General features: G+C 43.3%; 1 protein-coding gene across 1 annotated transcript; it reads left to right on the plus strand.

Annotated features, from left to right (window-relative positions):
* The first annotated feature begins 1,607 nt into the window (after positions 1–1,607).
* Positions 1,608–5,430, plus strand: FGF23 (fibroblast growth factor 23). The gene is made up of 3 exons (XM_077807409.1): positions 1,608–1,830; positions 3,735–3,838; positions 5,005–5,430. The coding sequence occupies exons 1-3, from the start codon at positions 1,608–1,610 to the stop codon at positions 5,428–5,430; spliced, it is 753 nt and encodes a 250-aa protein (XP_077663535.1).
* Positions 5,431–20,575: the final 15,145 nt, after the last annotated feature.

Here is a 20,575-nt window from a genome sequence, read left to right on the forward strand (position 1 = left end):
AGTCCAGTTTCAGAGATTCACAGTCAGTTTCTCCTACCCTGTTTGTGTGGGATTTTCAAACAGCAAGAGAAAACAGAAAAATGTCCTGTTTCTTTTTAAATAAGAAATTTTTACTAAAACCACAAAAACTGGCAAGACAGCTGAGCAGCATTTGTCACGTCTGAAATTATTTTTAATCAGAGCTGGGTGAATAATGGATTTTTTAGGTTTGTTGGTAATTTTTAAAAGTCAAACACAATTGTCATTTTGGGTTGAATGGACCATTTATACAAAACAAGCGTTCTGTTTTTATTTCAAACATTTTTTTAAAATATTAACAAAAAATTAAAGGAATTTGGAAATGAAAAGTCATTTCAAACAAGTAAATTGAAACATTTTGTTTCAAAATGTCAAAATAATATTTCAATTTTAAAATTGTCTGGTTTTGAAACTATGTGGCAAAATAATCACAGGAATTTGCCATATGTTCATCACTGACTGCATTTTTGACTGAAAAACATTTCAGTCAAAAAATTTCTCATAGCTCTACTTTTATTTCTTTTTTCATATACTAAGTTTTACATTGACGGCATCCTTTACATGTCCTTTAGAACATGCTTGCTATATTTACAGTACTACAAAATGCTCACAGGTTAAATATTTCAGATTCACAAAGGTTATTCTGGTTAGTAGACCTAGAATCTGTGAAGTGAGTGCTACCTAGATGCACTGAGCAGGAATGGACTACCAGAGATTCTCTCCAATAGTTTTATAAAAAGTGTCCAGCTACTTAACCACTTTGAAAGCAAATCATTTAAGTGACTCAAAATGAAGAACTCAAACAGGAAAAAATAAAAAGGAGAGCTAGTATCACCGGGCTTGATTTGCTACCCCCCCCCCTCCACCCTTAGTGCAGTTACATCAGTGTGCGACTTTAATGGAGTTACACCAACATGAAAGGAAAATCATGCATTTGCAAAATAGGCTTTTAATGCATTGGACACAAATTATGGGTCTGATCCTACAGAAATGCAGAGTGCCCTTGACTTCCTTTGACTTGAATGGAAGTTGAAGGCCCTTAGCCCGTCTAGGGAGGTACTCTGCACTTTTATAGGATCAGGCCCTAATTCAGAAACTCAGGAAAAATAAATCTGGAGGAAAAAGTCAAAATTTTCAAATTAAAATCTAATGGATTTTCCCCAAAACAATTTCTGTACAGTACAATGGGCTGTTTTTTTATTATTATTATTATTTATTGGTAGGGGAGTGGAAAGCTTTCAGATGTCAGAGTTTTGCAGATGACATTTGAAGGCATGATTAGTTTTTGAGAGCTGTCTTTAGAAACCTTACATTCCCTCCAGAGATCCTACGTGCATTCCTTTTCCCTGGGTCTTTGAGGTCTCACGACACTCCTAAAAATGTTGCTTTGACAAAACCAAGGATGTGGACAAGTTTTTCCTGTGTGATGTCATTCAGCTGTCCTTTATAAGCCGCTGCAAAAAGTAGGGAACCCATCTGAGGATTCATACTCCAAATATACACAGAGACGGCAAAGAGAGACACACACAGGAGGAGTGAGAAAGTATCAAGTTTCAGATAACTGCACCAGCCACTAAGGAAGGAGCACCATGTCACAGCCCTGTCAGTGCAGCCGCCTGGACTTCATGCTGTTTGTGCTATGCAGCTTCAAGGCTATTGTTGCCTTTCCCAACTTCTCTCCACTGCTGAATCCCAGCTGGGGAAACACAGATAGCCTGTTGCACCTGTACACATTTACTGAGAAGAACAGCTTCCATCTGCAAATCAACCCCGATGGTTATGTTGATGGCACACCTCACCAATCCATTTACAGTAAGTAGTGTACTAGTCACGCAGCCCCCTTCCAAACAGGGGAAAGAGCTCAAGACTTTTTATTGTACAGGGTCTATGGAAAAAATCCTAACTCGGGTTAAATGGGGAAACCTATAACTAGCAACAGGAGACTGAAAGTACACTGAGCTAATATTAAGACCATATGCTGCAGGTGTATTCAGACAATGATAGCAAGGATTAATGAAATGGTTGCATTGCCCCCAAGTGACAAATCAAATTCAGTTAAAATCTTTGTTTAACAAAAGTTAAAGTTGTTTAAAAAAATGTAAACTATGGGATCATTTAAATAGTAATAATGTACTACCCATCCTAGTACCTGTAGCGCTCTGCAGTCAAAAACCATCAGCAGCATCTTCTCTCCAAGATATATCCTTAATTTATTTTGGAGGAATCCAAATTTAAGTCAGACGGTGGCATGTTCAGTGAAGCCACTTATGCCTCTAAGGACCATATTTTTCAAAGAAAAGCACAATGAGTGAATGGATGCAAACTGGTTGTGCCCACAAAACCTGCATTGGTGGACACAGAAGGAGAATTGCATCTATGCAACTGCCTGCCTAACTGCACATTTGCAAGGGCATCTGTGGTTCCTTTCTCTGAAAATTTGCTCAAGAGACAAGTTTTAGAAGTGGGCATCTAATCTGTGTGTGTGTGTGTGTGTGTGTGTAAAGCGCACTTTTGCATATAAAATGGGTAGTTGCACATGCAACTGCAAATTAAATAATGGGAATCTGAAAATGGTCAGATGGTGACTGGTGAGCAGTTAAGTCATTTGAGTTTGCCTCATTGAGTTCAATGCTGTCTGGTGGGACTAAAAGGTTCACAATTTGGCCCAAGGAGATCCATTTTTCTTCCACAATATAGGTACACTTCTTTGGTTGTTGAAAGGTTAACCCTAACACCATAGCTTGTAGAAACCAAAGCACTTTATTCAGGTGTCTTTAATGCTATTTTAAAAGTGCTTTGCCCATTTCAAAACAAACTCTGATCTGCTAGGAATATTGAAGATTGTTTAACATATTATTAACTCATTGCAATTCTACTCATCAAGAATGAAAATCTTCCTATGGACAGGGCGGGTCGGGGGGATGGGTAAGAAAGAGAAAAATTTGTTTTCTGTTTATATAAAAAGTACTGTTGCATAAATTATGACTGTTTTGATAAAACCAGGAAGCAGAATGATTGTATGTTTTTAACTCAGTTAGGACTTGTTGATTAAAGCAGACACAAAAGGGCCTGCATCTCCTCTCTGTTATGCCAGTTTTATATTGAAATTATTCCATAAACTTCAGTTAGTTACATGGCCATAATACCTGTGTGACCAAGTGGAGAATAAGCCCCAATAAGATTACACACTTTGTTAATCTTTTGATAACAAAATTCACCTGTAGCAAGGAGGTGAGCAGAATGGAAAGTGACAGTAAATATTCAAGATGCTGCAGTATCATTAAGATATAATGATTTCCCCTGGGGTGAAATGCAAGATGTACAAATTACCTTTGCAGCTGTGTTGTGTGCATTCAGCCAAATGGATCTCATTGCCACTACACTTTCCTTGTTATCATGGCATAAAAGCGTGGTGCATGCTCCAGAGAGAGAGAGAGAGTGGATCTCCCACTAAGGGTAAATACTAAACAGCCGGAATCCAATTTGGAATTTGCTCAGAAAAAGGGTTCAAGAAATATTTACAAAGGTAAAGCCAAAACAAAACTATGGAAAATGCTCTGTGTATTGGGCTTAAATTTTTAAAGATTAAGAGGATACTTCGCAAAACTGTAGTTAAACTCCAAACACAAGAAGTGGATGCAAAGAAACTGTCAGATAAATTAATACTAAAAGGATCACCTATGCCCCATTTAAGACACCTTCATTTTTCTAAACAGGTGCCCTAATGATCAAATCTGAGGATGCCGGCTATGTGGTGATAACCGGTGTAAAGAGCGGGCGCTACCTTTGTATGGACGTTAAAGGAAATATCTTTGGATCGGTGAGTGCTCCTAACTTTACTAAGACTAAAGTGAAATGCAGAGCAGGTCTCTTATGATTATAGGGCCAGCTCCTCAGAAACCTGGTATAAAGTTGCATACCTCAAGTCAATGGAGCTCTGCAGATATACAGCAGTTAAGGACCTGGCCCTTGTTCCTTTTAGTCATTATACTGAGCTTCACTCTACTACACGGTGCAAGTGAGATCTCCACAAAAGCCCCGGGTGTTACAGTGGAGTAAGCAAGGTCAGAATTAAGTCAATAGTGATTGGCCGGAATTTGCTGTTTGCAGTCAAGGCTGGGAACTGGCTCCGACATGAGAGCCTTCATAAAGATCGTAAAACGTTCATCTGACTTCCCCCCTATATCTCAGAGTTCCTGAGACGGTTTCAGCAAAGATCTTTATTCAAATAAAACTACGTTGTTACCTAGTCTCAATCAGAGACTGGTGAGAGATAAGGGTCGGATCTTGCAATGCACTGAACACATCCTAGAAGGCACCAAGCACGTCAGCTCCCACGAGAGCCAGTGCGAGCTGTCCAAAACTTAACAGCTGGCCCTCCACATCTTGCAGGATAGGGCCTTAAGCATAGCGCTAGGCGCAATTTTTTTATTTATTTGTTTTGGATAAAAAGGTGCAGATTCAATTGACCCAAATGTTTTATGAATTCAGGTCAAATTGTTTTTTGGGGGGGTTTATTGGAGGGGGAGGTGGGATTTTTTTTTTAAATCAAAATGTTTGATTTTGACAGTTTCTAAATTTCATGTTTAAATTTGAAGCACCCTGTTCATTTTGAATTTTACTGGTTTTATTTTTTTAAAAAAGGTTAAAAACACAAAAACAATTTTTAAAAACTCTTCGGTTCACCGAAAAACTTGAAAAAAAAATGTGTTTTGGGTTGACTCCATATCATATTTTCTCTGACTTTTTAATTTAGCCATCAAACTGGACAATCAGTTATTTGCACAGCTCTCCCTAAGGCCCTTGTCCAAACTGAAAGGTCCAATCCTGTACTCCTTTCTCACACAAAACAGCCGGTTCAAGCCAGTGGGACGACTCCCATGACCAATTGTTGCAGGATCTGGCCCATCGCCTTTGCATTTTGTATTGACACTTATTAACAATTAAATCCGTCTGTTAATGATTGTTCTATTTTTGTTTCCCAAGCATTACTTCAGTCAAGAAGACTGCATGTTTAAACAAAGAACACTAGAAAATGGATACGACGTGTACCAATCTCCCAAGTACAACTTTCTGGTCAGCCTGGGCAGGGCTAAACAAGCTTTCTTCCCTGGTATGAATCCACCACCGTACTCCCAGTTTTTGCCCAGGAGAAATGAAATCCCTCTGATCCGATTCAATACACCTGAACCCCACAGGCACACTAGAAATGCAGACATTGATCCTCTCCAGATTTTGATCCCTCGGGGAGAGGCCTTTGACACAGGACCTCAGACTTTGCAGACTCACTTTGCTCACCTGCCTAGAGAACCCATGAGAATCAATCCAAATGATGTGGTCAACCCAGATGACCCACTTGCAATGATGGATGTCAGAAGGAACGGAAGTCCGCGCTTTTACAGTACAAGATAGCCAGGGTCACGCCTCTGCAGAGAGGAAACACAGGTGAATATGTTAGACAGAGAGAACTGGCTAGTATCCTAAAATCTTTTATATTCAATATCTAACGTTCACAAGGCCTATTAGAAACCTGAAAAGCATTGAAAACATTTGAACTCAAGCTTTGTTCTTGTAGATAACGTTACAGGAACATGGAATTGTATGTTATTTTACAGGTGGAGCTTTATTTTACTTGAAATAAGCTGCATTAGCAAGGTAATAACACCAATCAAACATTTTAGGGTCTTGACTCTCCTCTAGCGTACATTAGAGTTATTCCACCGAAGGCTGAGTCATTGACATTATGCTACTGACACATAACTGAGAGAAGAATCAGGTCCTAGAATTTTTAGAACTCTAATGTAGGCAGGGAAGTTTGCTTCTAACCTACTCTTCAAACTCTAGGTCAGGAGGCTGCACAAGCACAGCAGTCTAAATTAGTGATTGTGTATTATACAGAGTACTTTATTACGTACAAGATTAGAGCCTGAGTCTCCTCTCATACCAATGAGACTCAGGAGTAACTCCATTAAAGGAGTTACGCTGGTGTAAAAGTAGAGAAAATGATCAGAGAATTTGGTCCTAATAACTGACATACTAGTCGGGATACAATAGGAACTGGCTCAAACTAAACCCAAACTGAAATTACTTTGAGGTTTGGAAAAACTCAGGTAGCTTTTCTACTTGTTTTGTTCATAGCTCCGTCTAAACTATACAACCAGGTGCCAGAACAGAAGTGCACAAATACAAAGAGAAGAGTTATATTCTTAGAATTTCCAACCAAGAAAGAAATAGGAAATACCAGAAATAACAAATTGTGATAATACTACATTGAACAGATTAGCATATTTGGTGGGCGCACCAAAAACTTCTGTTAGAGAGAATCATAGCTGTCCACCTATGTTTCATAGACCCCATAATGCTAATAGCTAATGGAGATTTTCCTCTAGCTGGAATTGTCAGGGTGGGTGTTTTAGGAATAGGAGGACCTGAGTTCTATCCCCACTGTCTCCATTATGTTCTGAGTGATCATGGGGTGCTCTAGAGTGACAACAGTGAAGTCCCTACATAGCCCCGTGTTTCTTCCGCTTAAGAGCTCCAAGTATTAAGAAAAAAAGCCAACATAATTCTAGACCAGAGAGGTCAGTATACATTATGGATACGCTTGCTCATTGGACTTGAACATCCATCCACCTTGAGTTTTACTCATCTTTAGTTAAGATGTGGACGCACCAAAATCCGTAGCTAGTAAATTCAAGATGAACGCACCTCAAAAGGATCAGGGGGTTGATTGGGTTTAGATAAAGTCTGGATGGTGTGTCTGAATTTTTATTGTAATTGTCCTGTGGCCTTCCAGGCTGGAAAACTCCCCAAACCAGGCTCTTTCATGATGAGATTGTCTGGTCGTCCCAGAATCTGGTTAAAGTAGAAGAGCTCTAAAATTAGTGTGGAAGTTCAGCTATGGGCCCTGAAAGAATCAAGATCAGAGGAGTGAATATATGGGGACAAAAACGGAAACAGGGATTCAAACCTCCAGAAAGGCTGGACTTTGGGTATGGATGATGGATTCAAGACTGTTCTTATTTTATCAGAATTCTGCCATGGGGAAGCCTGCCTAGACATGCGACAGGAAAGGACTCAGCTCCAGCAGGCGGCGTTTCCTTTCCTGACTCAAATGGCAACCTGTACAGATGAGGGAAGCACGGCCTGATACTGCTTCTAAGTGTCTTCTGTCGGACAGAATCAAGTCCCTAGCACCGAATGTGCAGACAGATGTGGAACAAACCATAGCACTACCTGCTAAAATACCAGGAGTGTTTCAGGAAGTTTCTCAGGCCAAATTAATCCATGATATAAATAAACTGACTGTTATAGCAGGGATGAATCTGACCCTGCATCTTTAAACCTAAAGGAATCCATGAGATAAGAGCATTGACTCTAAGCTTTGCTTTGCTTTCCTATTGCTACTTCAGCCAAAATGTCCACTTAAGAAACGAGGCATAAGGAAACCAGAATGAAGTCATCACAAGATCAGCAGCCTTGCTAGTGCTCATCATCAGGAGCTTGTTTTCTGTCTTTGGAAGGGCCTTTGCATGAGAGGAACTGCAGTGCAGAGCTTTTCATTATAGATTAAAGGTCTGATCTTTGGTATAGCTCCACTGACTTCAACAGAGATAAACCAATTTGCACCAGCTGAGGATCTGGCCCAGTGTCTACATATAGCTATTTTCCCATCTCATCATTCTTACTGGCCCTGATTCTGATCTCACTTACATGGGTTTTAAGTCCATGTAACTGCATTGGAGTTTCTCCTGATTTACACCAGAGACAGATCAGAATCAGGCCCAAAGTGCCCTGCAGAAGGGTCTAATGTAATGGATGTTTAATGTTGTTGTTTTTTATTTGTGCATTTTCTCCTCCAGATGCAGATTTATCTACATACTATATTTATTAAATGCATTTAACAGCCCTTTGACATCCTAATAACTGTATAATAGTCTAGACTCTAGGGGAATCTATAAGTTATAGCTGGCCTGATTCTGATCTCACAACTGTGAGAATCAGAAGTTAACTCCATTGAAGCAATGGAGTTACACCGGTCAAGTGGTATCAGAATAAGGACCACTGCTTTCAGTAGAATTGATCTGGATTTACAAGTGAGCGCATGATCTGTCCTGCTGCTGTTTTTTAAATTAGCTTTTACTTTCTTACATGCCTTTACCATAAAGTTTGAGCTGGAACAGACATTGGGCCTGTTTCTGCTCTCTCAATAGTTTTACCCCTGATTTCACTGGAATTACTCCAGCTTTAGACCAGTGACATGAGAGCAGAATCAGGCCCAGCGTACCAAGACTAGGAAAATCCTTTAAATCCACAACAAATACAATTTAGCTTCAAAAGATAAACTCAAGTCTAAAAGGATGTTGGAGAGGTTCTTACCATCTAAATTTTAGCAGGACTCTCTTCCATGCGTCTGTACAATGGGCAGGTATGACTATGTATATATAATCTTTTTAGTAATTCCACTTGATTCCTGTACCTTTCTGATTGGACTTTGCTCCCAGCGAACTCGGGACTGCAATAGTCATTCTGAGACAAAAAATACATGCACATTGGTGCTTTTCCAGAACCTTTAAGTGGAATTAACACTTGCAATATCCTAAAGGAAAAATCATTCTCCCTTAGTGATTTAAGATGGACTTAGAGCTGAGCGTTAAGAATAAATGCATATTCTCATAGGGCCCAGTTCTCCTCTCATACCAATGTAATTCCATTTGCTTTAGTGGAGTTACTCCTGATTATACCAGCGTACGTGATGAGAGAATCAGGTCCATAATCTAAATTAAGGGCAGATAGCGCAGTCCATAGTCACATGAGTGATCCAGCTGAACTTAATGGGGCAGACGTTTAGCTGTGTAAAGTGTCTTAGCTCCGTTGACTACAAGGGGGTCCTCCAGGACTTGAGTCAATGAGTGTAAGGACTCGTGTAAGTAAGGGCTGCAGGACTCCACCCTTGTGTAGTACTACACTACAGTCATACCCACAAGAAATGGTGGGGTGGTTTTTGGGATGGAGAAAAAAAGGGTTGTTTTAATAAATTATTCTCCACCGATAGTCAGGAAATGTAGAATGGCTTTTACATCAGAGCATATGTTTAACCATACAGAACTGAAGTGGGATTTGAGAGTTCGTTGTTCGAAGGAGGTGCTGGCCATCGCCAGCTTTTAAGAAGAAACTACTTGTTTATATTGCAGTATTTATTTATTTATTTGAATGGTTACACATGTAGCAGAATATTTATAATGTATTCAAAGACTGTTTCCTTTTATAAAAATTCCAATAAACTTTTTTCTCAAATGACAGCTAGTGCCTTTTCTTCAAACTTCTGCTTTCATAAGAATCAGAGGTCTTTCCCAAAGAATAAACAAATCTATACGTAGCAGTTGTCATACATGCAATAGCCACGGATCCAAACACCTCAGGTAGAGGTGCTGGAACTAGGGGTGCTGACGCACCCAGTGGTTTAGAGGGTTTAGAGTTTGATTCAATGGCTCTTAGCACCCCCACTATACAAATTGTTCCAGCACCCCGATCTCAGGTCTCACTTTTGACCAAAGACACACCCACAGAGGGAAGGAGTGTCTGTGGGGATTAGCAAGGGGCTCCAGAACCTTTCACCTCTGCTTTGCCAGAACCCTTCCAATCCTGCCCCAGAATGACTATAAAACTGACCAGCTTTTGTGAAGTGCTTTGAGATCTTTGGGTAAATATTAATTTCAGGCACTGGTCTTGCCATCTCATTGCTACCACTGGCCTACATGAAATGAGTTGGGAGTTCCCAGCCCAGTTCCCATGGGATATGTATCCACATCATAAAACCCATTGTAATCCTTGGCAGAATGACCAAGCATAGATAATAGATCATGGAGGTTAAACCACCCACACACCCTCCTCTGAGATGATCCCAGGGCCAGATTGTCCATAAGGCATCTGAGGCCATTCTTAGGGTTCAGAGTGCTTTAAAGCACCCCACCTGAAAAGCTGTGACTGTCTCCATCTCCTTGGCCCTGCCCCAAGCAATCCAGCCAAGAGCTAGCAGGGAGCTCCAAAAAGGCAGGCAGCCTTTGGCCCTAAAGTACACCTTCCTTGCAGTGTTGGTGCCTCTCCTTCCCGCCCCCACCCTAGTTTACACTCTGTACACCACTTGATAGGTACAGAGCATGAACAGGAGAGAAAACTGTTAGTGTGCAGGGTTGCAGCACTTATGTAACTGCTCCTGCCACTCATCTCCCTGACTAAAAAAAAAAAAAAAAATTTCACAGGCTGGAGAACTAAAGCCCGGAAGAAGTGGCTGGAGTGAGCCCAAGAGAAGGACAGAAAAATGGACAGATGTGGTTTTATTTTTTTCCTTTCCCTGGTCAGCAAGTTCTCTCTGTTGTTTTGGTGTGACATGAAACATATAGATCTTAATCTGAGGCCGGGAGTACACTGAGCAAGGAGAGATGCTTGAAAAGCCTGTACTTTTATGGATTGGTGAAGCGTTATCAAAGGAGTTATTTCTGTGGAGTAACCCAAACTATGGGCAGATCATCAAAAAACTACGTTAGTACAGGGTTGTTGAAGAGGACTGTATGTCGGATTATGCCATAGAATGATCAGTGAGAGCTGGAACCATGTTGCTGGCTCAGGTGCTCTCCTTGCAACAGGCATCCCCTATAAAGTGATGCACATGTAAGACTGAAGCCTTTATCCCTGGGAAGGGGGTGTGACTCCTAACCCTAGACCAGAGGTAGTCTGGGAAATGTAGTTTAAGAGCCACATGGCTATTTTGTCCTAGATGTGTCTGTTTGTAATTGGCTAGTTACAGAATGTGATTTTAAGAGTTATTAGGTATAGTATTCAAATGGCAAGATGTGGGTACAGGGGTGACTAGTTTATTAAATGAAGCAGACATTTAACTCTATTAGGTGTGGAGATTGTGTGCAAATTGTAGCAACAAATGGTAGTACCAGGCCCATGACCGTTATGGGTAACATCTGCCTATAAAATAGCTTGAGCTGAACAGTTAGCTCAGAGCTCAAGTTTTACTGAAGGGGACGTGGGAAAGGGCAAAAGTCAGAGTCTAGCTGTGAGGCTCATACCTCTATGCTTGTTTGTGATACAATCAACAGGGGAAACGATTTACTTCAGATCTTATTGGGTCCCCATTAGCACAGTATCTGAGTGCCTCACAGTCTGAAATCTTTGTATCCTCACCACATCGCAGTGAGGCAGGGCCGTGCTATTATCCCCATTTTACAGATGAGGTACAGAGATGAAGTGACATATCCAGGGTCACACAGGAAGCGTGGGTCTCAGGCTAGCTCCCCAGCCACCAGTGCATCCTTCCCATCTGCCCCTGGGTGCTGGCTTCTTCCCACCTTGCATTATTGAATGGAAAAATTAAAAGGAGAAATTAACAAAAGTTCTTATGTTCACTTTCCCAGGTTCCTTGATGAGATTTCCCAGCTTCTTGCTAAATTGGAGGGAGCAGAAAAGCTGGAGAGATGAGTGCTAGTTTGCCAGCAGTCAGCTTGGAGATGGACAGTTTATTCCTCCTGATTCTCCATTGCCTGTACCTTGCATAGGCATTTATACCAGTGCAAAGTGGCTGTAAAATGTTACCAAGTCAGAATGACCACTATCCTCCCACTCTGCACTGGTGTAAGTGAATACAAAAGGTGTAGGGCAAGAGAGACTCAGGTCTCCAAGAATACTAGCATCAATCACCTAGGATGGATTCTAGAAGGGCAAAGGGAAGACATCACTAATTTGCTGGCATTTCTCTTTTCTTTTTTAAATGTGGTTTACTTAAATTCATATTGTTGATTACTTTGGTTGATTAAATAGTGTTGCCGTGGTGAACAGCTTCTTTTTCTCCTCAGCTTCTTTTTCTTTCCGAATGCAAAGAGCACCCACAGCTCCAGTGGACGTCAATGAGAGCTGCAGTGCTCAGCCCCTCAGAAAGTCAGGCCCACGGTGTCTCGGGCCAAGCATCCAAAACCAGGAGGCACTCAAAAGCAGAGGCAAATGGCAGAAAAGTGAAGAAGGCAGGAGTGGAGAGTGAAGGAGCCATGGGGCAGGGAGGGGAATGAGGCAGAAGGGGAAGCAGCCATGGAGGGGAGGGAGGAGAGATGGGGAGGAAGTAGAGGGGTAATAAGGAAGCAGCCATGCAGGGGGCAGGAAACGATGGGAGAGGGGCCATAAGAAAGAGCTATGGGGACAAAGGATAACACTTTTTCAGGGGCAATTTTCCAGTTAAGCTGAGGCCCTGGGATGAAATGGAGGGTTTTCTGTACATTCTGCAGTTTTAAGGGTATTTTTCCCCTGCCTTTTTCTAATTCAAAAATGACTTTAAATCCATCAGAATGTGAACATGACCCTCTAGAAGCTACCCCAGCTTACCTGGGGAAACATCTGACAAATTTCTTCACATAGGTTTATAACAACTATAGAGACCTAGAAATTCACTGCTACTCCCCTGCTGACTGGGAAGTGGGGCGGGAAAAAATATCCAGCCGCTTCCCCCTTCCCCTGGTTTGTACAGACAAGAACCCTTTGGCCTTCCACTGTTATTGATGGGTTAAGAGAAATTCCTGGCCAACACCAGTTACGTAGACCCAGAGATGCCCAGTGATTCTGAATTGTCTCACCCAGCTCTGCTGCACTGTTCAGTGGGAGTGAGTAGGTGAGATGGAGTGCTAAGCAGAACAGAATGGGACAGAGTGGAAGAGCGAACTTATTGTGGAGTGCAAAGAGTGCAGATGGCATAAGTGACAAGAATGGGAATAAAGAAAGTACAGTAATCAATGGTGAAGGTGAGAGAGAAAGCAGGCAAGATCCAAGGGGAGACGAGAATAGAGCAAAGGAGAGAGAAAAAGGAAGGAAGACAGGGGACATACTGTAAATGTTTCATAAAACACACCACTTAATAGATATTAAATATCTTGACATTAAGCTAACTCAATCAAAGGGCAAAAATAGGAAGCAGACACACACAATATGCCACACACCCCTACAGCAGCTTACCGATGGCAACAAAATGATTTGGCCTACACAGTTGACAGATAGTTAAATGCTCCTCAGCCCTCTACAGCTATCTCATATACCTAATAGTGCCAGGACACATTTTTCAGTAGGTTTGGCTTGGCAAGAGAAAACTGTAAAGGAAAACTTATCTGCCTTCCAACCACTGAGTATTTTGCAGAGAGAGCATTCTGTCACCAAGACTGGGAATCTGCAATATATCCCTTCTTTCAAGGCTCTGATGAGAATTGCATGGTAAGTGATTCAGATGAGGAGCCACTGCTTTTTGAGCCAGTAACTGTTTGTGGGTGTTTGATAGGCTTAATGACCTCAACCTGTTACTTCAGGGAAAACGTTCAGTGTTGATGGTCCTGACTAATAAAATCAGAACCTTCCAATTGAAGTTGGATCTTTGGTGCCATAAGTTGGACACAGACACAGCATGTTTCTGACACTTTCCTCATTCAGCAAAGAGGAGGAAGTCAACATTGATAGTGCTCTCAAGTCAGCGATCAGTGAACATCGAAGAGCCCTTCATTAAGAGCTCTCGCACTACTTCCTAGTGCTACCAGAAGCACTTCATTCCCTGGTGGAGAACCCTTTCAGTGTGACGGCTGAGCAGTTACCTGCTGAAGATATTCACGTACAGGAACAGTTTGTCGATATGATCATTGATGATGGAGCAAAAGCAAAACTCACACAGCTGCCTCCAAACCAGTTCCTGTGCTCAGTTGCAAGTGAATACCCACTGGTGTCTGAAATGGCCCTAAGAGTCCTTCTGCCATTCCCCACTACCCACGAATGCGAGAGTGGGTTCTCCAGCCTTCCCACAATAAAGATGAAATCCCAAAACTGGCTTGATGTGAAGGACGACATCAGATGTGCCCTTTCTAACACAAGGCCAAGAATAAAACTTCTTGTGTCAAATAAACAGCATTATCCATCTCACTGATTTTCTGGCTGCAATGATTAATTACTGTCAAGTATTAAAATAAATTTCTACTTAACAGTAACTATTGATAAGCAGAAAAGTTATTTTTAACAATAATTTGATAAAAATGTGTTGTAGTCTTAATTTAAAAGTGGTGAGAAAATTTAAATTCATTTTAAACAATAGAGATATAAATTTAGCATTTAAAATAGTGTTCAACATTAAAAAGGGTGTTTTTAATTTATAAGGGGGGGGTAGGGTCACACTCAGAGGCTTGCTGTGTGAAAGAGGTCACCAATACAAGAAGTTTGAGAACCATTGCCCTACTGCATAGCCTCTAATGCAGTGGTTCTCAAACTTTTATACTGGTGACCCCTTTCACATAGCAAGCCTCTGAGTGCGACCCCCCTTATAAATTAAAAACACTTTTTCATATATTTAACACTATTATAAATGCTGGATGCAAAATGGGGTTTGGGGTGGAGGCTGACTGCTCGTGACCCCCCCCCCATATAATAACCTCATGACCAATGTTCCCTCTAATTTTTGACATGCCGTGTGCACAAAAAATTTCTTCTGTGCAAATTGTTGTGCTTCTGTAAAAATTTTTGTGCACACGGTGTTTCGCCATGTGTGCAGGGTTTATGCTTAGAGGGAACAGTGCTCACGACCCCTTGAAGGGTCCCAACCCCCAGTTTGAGAACACCTGCTCTAACAGGACTAGAACCACAAATACTTCACAAGATTGAGTCTGTCCAGCAGAGGGCAGGGTTGCACATAAACATCAGCCAGCGCATTAAAAACTGCCTGTCAACTTTTCATGTGATTCCCTCCACAGCTGGGTCTGTAAAGTTCTTTTCCTTTCTTATCTATCTGTCCATATTCCCGTCCAAAAACTAATCACACAAAAGGATCTCAAATTTCCCTTTGGCCTCATGCTCTCAGTGTTACATTCACTAGTCCTCCTTCATAGTATCAGTTATTGATTCTGGATTTTTCACTTGCTTTCCACTAGCCACTCCAGCTCACAGCAAAGCCCAGCTATGAAGTTGCTCATAGAAAAACTTAGCACAGCTATCATCTAAGTCTCCGACACTCTCCTACATGGAATTGTTCAGACTGTTCACTGTTGCTTGCCGCGATCCCCATAACAGCATTCGTGACCACATTGCTATGTGGATTTTGATTTTATAGATATTCTTTTCATACGCGACTATGACTTCAAAGGAGAGAATAATGGGAGAAGAAAAGCAGGACCATAGTTTGTTTAATGCGTCTGAATAATGTTTCTTTTGACTTTCCCATATATCACACCCCTCTTAAGACATAGCTTATACAAGTGAGCTCTGATATGTGAAAGGGGCCATTTTCATGTTCGTTGTGCATGAGTAGCTACATGCTAATTATATGACATGTACACATTACACAGAGTGCAAATACCTGAAGTTACCAACTCAGCCCCCCACTAGCCTGTGTCTTACATGTATGGCTTACATACATTTTTGTTCTGTCGGCGCAAATCAGGTCAAAGTCATCTGGTTTGGGTTCTCGTTACAAGCTTGAAATAGCCCAGGTTCATTCACAGGTTCCTTCTTAAGGTTGCCAGGCGTTCAGTCAAAAAGGGGCAGCAAAAACTCTGGAGCCAGCCCTGATGACGACACATAGGACACAGAGTGCAGAATGAAGACACAAGTATGTAACACCAAGAGTGGAAAGCCGTACAGGCTCTTGATGGGGCTGATGGAAGGGCCTATGATATAGGGAACTGATGGGAGGAGCTTCTGTCACCACTCAGGCTCCAGTTCAGGTCCAGGAAGGAGCACTTATCCACACATGCCTCGGGTGCCCTGGCTTCTCTGAAGACCAGTGACCAATATTTGAGTAAAAATATTAGTGTGTGATCATAGGCCTAACTGCTGAGCTACTATAGCATAAATTCCTAGGTAGATAGCAAGTATGGGAGGGAACCTGGGCCAACTTTCAGTTTTGTATTGAAACAAGATGCAAGTCTAGGGAAAAGAAATAGGTGAAAGTTTGTATTTTGAGCAGAGACGTCAATGACAGTTTTGCCTGAGTAAGGAGGACAGGATCAAAACCTCAGTTTTGCAACTAATAAATACGTCAGACATTTGCAAAGCAGTGAAATAGACTGGGCTGCTTCTGTCACCTTCACTGGGTTTTGAAATCACAAAAGCTTGACTCCTCAGTTTATCCTCCCACCGCATTGAGCAGCTGCCCTTCCAGGGACACTGTCTTCTTCAGCATCATCACATTTAATTATCACTGACGTAAAGTCACAGGCTGAGGAGGCAACTTCAGGGAACAGGCATTCTTCTGGTTGTTGTTGGACTTTGTCCCATGCCAAATGCAAGCCACTTCATTATCTGCATCACGCAGGTCATGATTTTGCAAACCACCCATGCACAGAACTCCCTTTGACCTCAATAGGTGAAGGAGGCCTTGCAGAATCAGGTCCGTAATCACCAAGCCAGACCTAGCTCATCCTTCACTCTGCCATGTACAGCAATACCTAACAGTAGTGAGAGGGCATACATGAAACTCAGAACCAGTGGATTTCTACAAAGGAAACTTCATTGAATTCCCCCCCAACTCCTCACCACAGATTTTTCCTGAGTAGGGATGCTCTGGCGGCTGTTAGAAAATTGGCTGCTACTTGGTAGCGTTGGCTCTTCACGGCCTTAGGCACAATGGAAAAATTGACAGCCACCCCGCCCCCTACCGAATACCTAGACACCTACACACCCTCTAAACAGTTACTGAACTTTGTGCTGGTCCAAGCAACCACCATTTCTTCTGTTCTGCCCTCTCCATCAATGTTGTTTGCAGCCAGCTGCCCCATCCAGTTTTTTCCTTCATAGGTGCCCATATCTTGCACATCAGAGAACTTAAAAAAAAAAAAAAAGATTTTTGGCCTGATTGCATCCTTTTTGGGAGATAATGGGCCCTCATGGAAAGTCCCTGCTTATGTGAAGAGGCAAGGGGCCGACATGGATGATTTATGCTGAAACAGCAAGACCAACTATCTTCTGCACTTGTTTCACTTAAATTCTCATGATTCCCACATGGATGAATGAAGCTTTATTTTTACGAGTCCGGTGCATTTGCCTGCAAGGCATGAGACCAGGGTGGAATGTCAACCACAGCACTCACAGACTGGGGGGGAGAGGAGCATTCTAAAGGCACAGATGGGCTGTAGCATTAGATAGCATAGAGAGCGCTGAATTTACTGGCTTGTGTTAATTAGTGTACTCACAATACAGGAAGATAGGATTTGCCATATTGAATCAGACCAGTGGTCCTCATCTAATCCAGTATCCTGTCTCTGACAGTGGCCAGCATCAGATGATTCAGAGGATGGTACAAAAACCCCTGTGGCAGGCAGTTATGACCCTCTGAGGAGGATTCTTCCTGAGTCCTATGAACTATTCCACCTTGTCTTGTCTTCCAAACAAGAGTCTGGGAGTGGGCTGGGCAAAGCTAGGTAAGAACTGATTGGTTTTGGAAGAGTGTAGAGCTATTTTTACAAAACAAAAAATTGTAAAATTATCAGTTGTACTTAGGCCTCAGTTTTTTCATCTTTCTGGATTCATTGCTCAGGGCCAGCTCAAAGGTCTATGCAGTCCCACTGAAGCCCTATTTTGAGGATTTAAGCAGGGCACAGGACTTGTGCTGACTCTCTGCACAGAAGTGAATTTCACCCCCACTGAGCTTCTTCTGCTGAACCTCTAAGGTGAGTAACATCCCCAGGGAGATGCAGCCTAGAGACAAGAATTACTTACACTTTTCCTAAGTGTAAAAATATTGTGCACGCAATCCAAAGACTACCTGCATGTAAAACAAGGACACTAACTACTTCTCTGGTTGGATAGCCAGAGCCACAGCCACCCCCTTCAACAACTCCTTATGGGCTTTGTAATCATCAAGAGGTGGAGCAACAGCCTCTATCACCACCTCATCGGGGAACAAAGAAGAGGAAGCCAAGGGTTGGTGAGGCTGAACCTCCTCCAGTTCCTCCAGGGGTGACTCCTGAAAGCTGGTATTCTAGAATATTCTATTCTATATTCTGGTACCATGGGTGGGTTGACTCTGGTGCAGGTGCTCGCAAAGTGCAGCTAAAGAAGTGGGATGTGACATGTGTGGGGATGGCCTAGAATAAGGAGGGAAAGCTCAAGGGTTCCAGAAAGGCCACTGATATGGCACTGGACCCCAACTATGTCTGGGCCATGAATCCTTGTGACATGGGCCATGCTTAGACTGCAGCCGGTACCATGGTAGATGGGCATTTCACAGGAGCTGTTGAAGTCTCTGAGCTGTGACACAAGCACCAACTTTGGAGTCCAGTGAGTGTCTGCCTCTTCTGACAGGGGGAGCTGACCCCTGTAAGTACTGGGAAGATAGGTTCAGAGCCTGGAAATGGAGGTTCTTCCTCGCGTGATTGCACATGTGTATTCCATTCTCGGTACATGCACAACCCAAGCACAGCTGCCAGAAATTTTTCTTTCAGTGGTACCTGTTGGGGCGGCTTGAGTGCCCTCTGGTGCTGCACGTTCATAGTGCTGGTATAAAGGGCCCAGCCAACCCCACGCCGCCTCAGTTCCTTTTTACTGCCCGTGATGGTCGCTGGAACTGCTATTCTTGCTTCAGCGAGCTGTCTCTCTCACTGGTTTTCCCAGTTACATATCTGTACATAGTTAGTTTTAGTCTGTTTTCTCATTTTTAGGGAAAATTTTAAACTTAGAGAGTTAGCAGAGTTGTCATTAATTACCCAGTGCCAAAGCATGCCTCAGTCACCAGGCTTCAAGCCCTGTGCCTCCTGCAATAAGGTTATGCCCTCACACTGAAGTTGCCTGAAGTGCCTGGGAGAAGCTCATGTTGGGGACCACTGCCAGATCTGCAGGGACTTTAAGCCTCACACAGAAAAGGACTGGGAGGCCAGGCTGAAGTTTTTGCTCATGGAGGTGGTATTAAGAGCTCCCTGCGAGCCAGGCCGGTCTGATTCAGCACAGAGTGCCTCAGCGTCAGTAAGGAGTGCTCCTTCTACCGTACCAGAGTCCCGGCACCCTTCACCGTCCCCAGTACCTGGAAAAGGCACATGAAACAACTGGCCGAGAGGAGTTAATCCCTGGCACCGAAGACGGCCAGGCATGGGGACCAGAGTAGAATGCAACCTAAGTCAGGCCACTCCTTTGCTTCAGTACCACAGAAGTTAGTACCTACGCAGGCACCATTGAGTCCAGTATCGGATGGACCATCTGTGTTACAGCTCAGTACCAATACTATCTCGATGACAACCGTGCGGGATAATAATCAAGTGGGGGTTCTGTCTCCAGCTATCCTGACAGCTCATTCCACAGATGTCACAAGCATCCCAAGCAGCATTCGGAGTGCAGATCCCTACCCAGGACATTTGTAAAGCAGTGACTTGATCACCAGTGCCCACGGTTTCCTCTTCTTACGCCATCACTCAGCAGTCAAGATGATGCCAGATTTGGTCAATGTGTCCTGCAGTACGTGTCCATGAACTCTGATCCTTCCACCTATGCAACTGCTCGGGAGTCACCTGTAGTGGAATGCAATGTGTAATCACTCAAAGAAAAACCTGTTACTAACTTCCTGTAACTGTTGTTCTTCCAGATATGTTGCACACCTCCATTCCACGACCCTCCCATCCCTGTACATTGGAGACTTCTGGAAAGAAGGAACTGATTGGGCACAGAGTCAGCGGGGCCCTTTATACTGGCGTGGCTTCAGAGGGTGCCTGAGCCGCCCTGACAGGTACCACTGAGGGGAACATTTCTGGCGACTGTGTTCAGGCTGAACACACACTTGGAGCGGAGTGGACATGTGCAACACCATCTCGAAGAACAACAGTTACAGAAGGTTAGTCACCATTTTTACTGGTAAGATCCTTGGTGTTTCTCCTCATCAGTACCAAACTAAGAGGCATGCTAATTGTCATGCTCCTGCCCCAGGTATGGACTGGCTACAGAGCTTCCTTCTGAGCAGATTCACACCAGATGTGTTCATCACAAGATCCTTTCATGCTCTGCCCGCCTTACTGAGATTAGCTGAAATAAGGTTGGCTATACACAGTACCACCTAGTGGGTGAACAGTATAATACAGTTTAGCATGCCATTCCAGTAACTGGCAGGTACCTTGTCGAAGCTGGAGCCCGAACAGTAAACATTGATAACCTTGGCACTGGTGCCGGGTGAGAGTCCTGAGCGCACTGAGACACCCCCACCCCCAGTGGCCACTGAGACATGCCAGTCGCTTCCGGGAGCAAAGTGGCGCGGAGGGAGGGAGGCAGAGCAGGCAGGGAGCCGCCTTAGCCCTGCTGCTGGCACGTCTCTGCACGCCCCTTGGGAGGAGGGGGCAGTGGGTCTCTGTGTGCTGCCTGGGGTGGGCATGCAGAGACGTGCCAGCAGCTGGCCACTTCCGGGAGCAGCTTGTAGCCGCCGGTCACAGCATGCAGGCAGCCTGCCTGACTGAGCTCTGCTGCGCCGGCAGCCGGGACTCAGGGGCAGATTGTCAGATATGTGTCCTGCATTTTGGGGGCCTCCCTGTTGTTGGGGGCCCCGTGCCACCGCATGGTTTGT

The sequence above is a fragment of the Eretmochelys imbricata genome, chromosome 1 (assembly GCF_965152235.1).
Source record: "Eretmochelys imbricata isolate rEreImb1 chromosome 1, rEreImb1.hap1, whole genome shotgun sequence".
In the NCBI taxonomy this organism is placed as follows: domain Eukaryota; kingdom Metazoa; phylum Chordata; order Testudines; family Cheloniidae; genus Eretmochelys; species Eretmochelys imbricata.

Bases quoted from the DNA above. Each gene is read 5' to 3' on its own strand.
- FGF23 (XM_077807409.1), top strand. From the start codon at position 1,608: ATGTCACAGCCCTGTCAGTGCAGCCGCCTGGACTTCATGCTGTTTGTG. The intron at 1,831-3,734 runs GTAAGTAGTGTA...TTTTCTAAACAG, and splicing joins ACCTCACCAATCCATTTACA to GTGCCCTAATGATCAAATCT. The intron at 3,839-5,004 runs GTGAGTGCTCCT...TTGTTTCCCAAG, and splicing joins AAGGAAATATCTTTGGATCG to CATTACTTCAGTCAAGAAGA.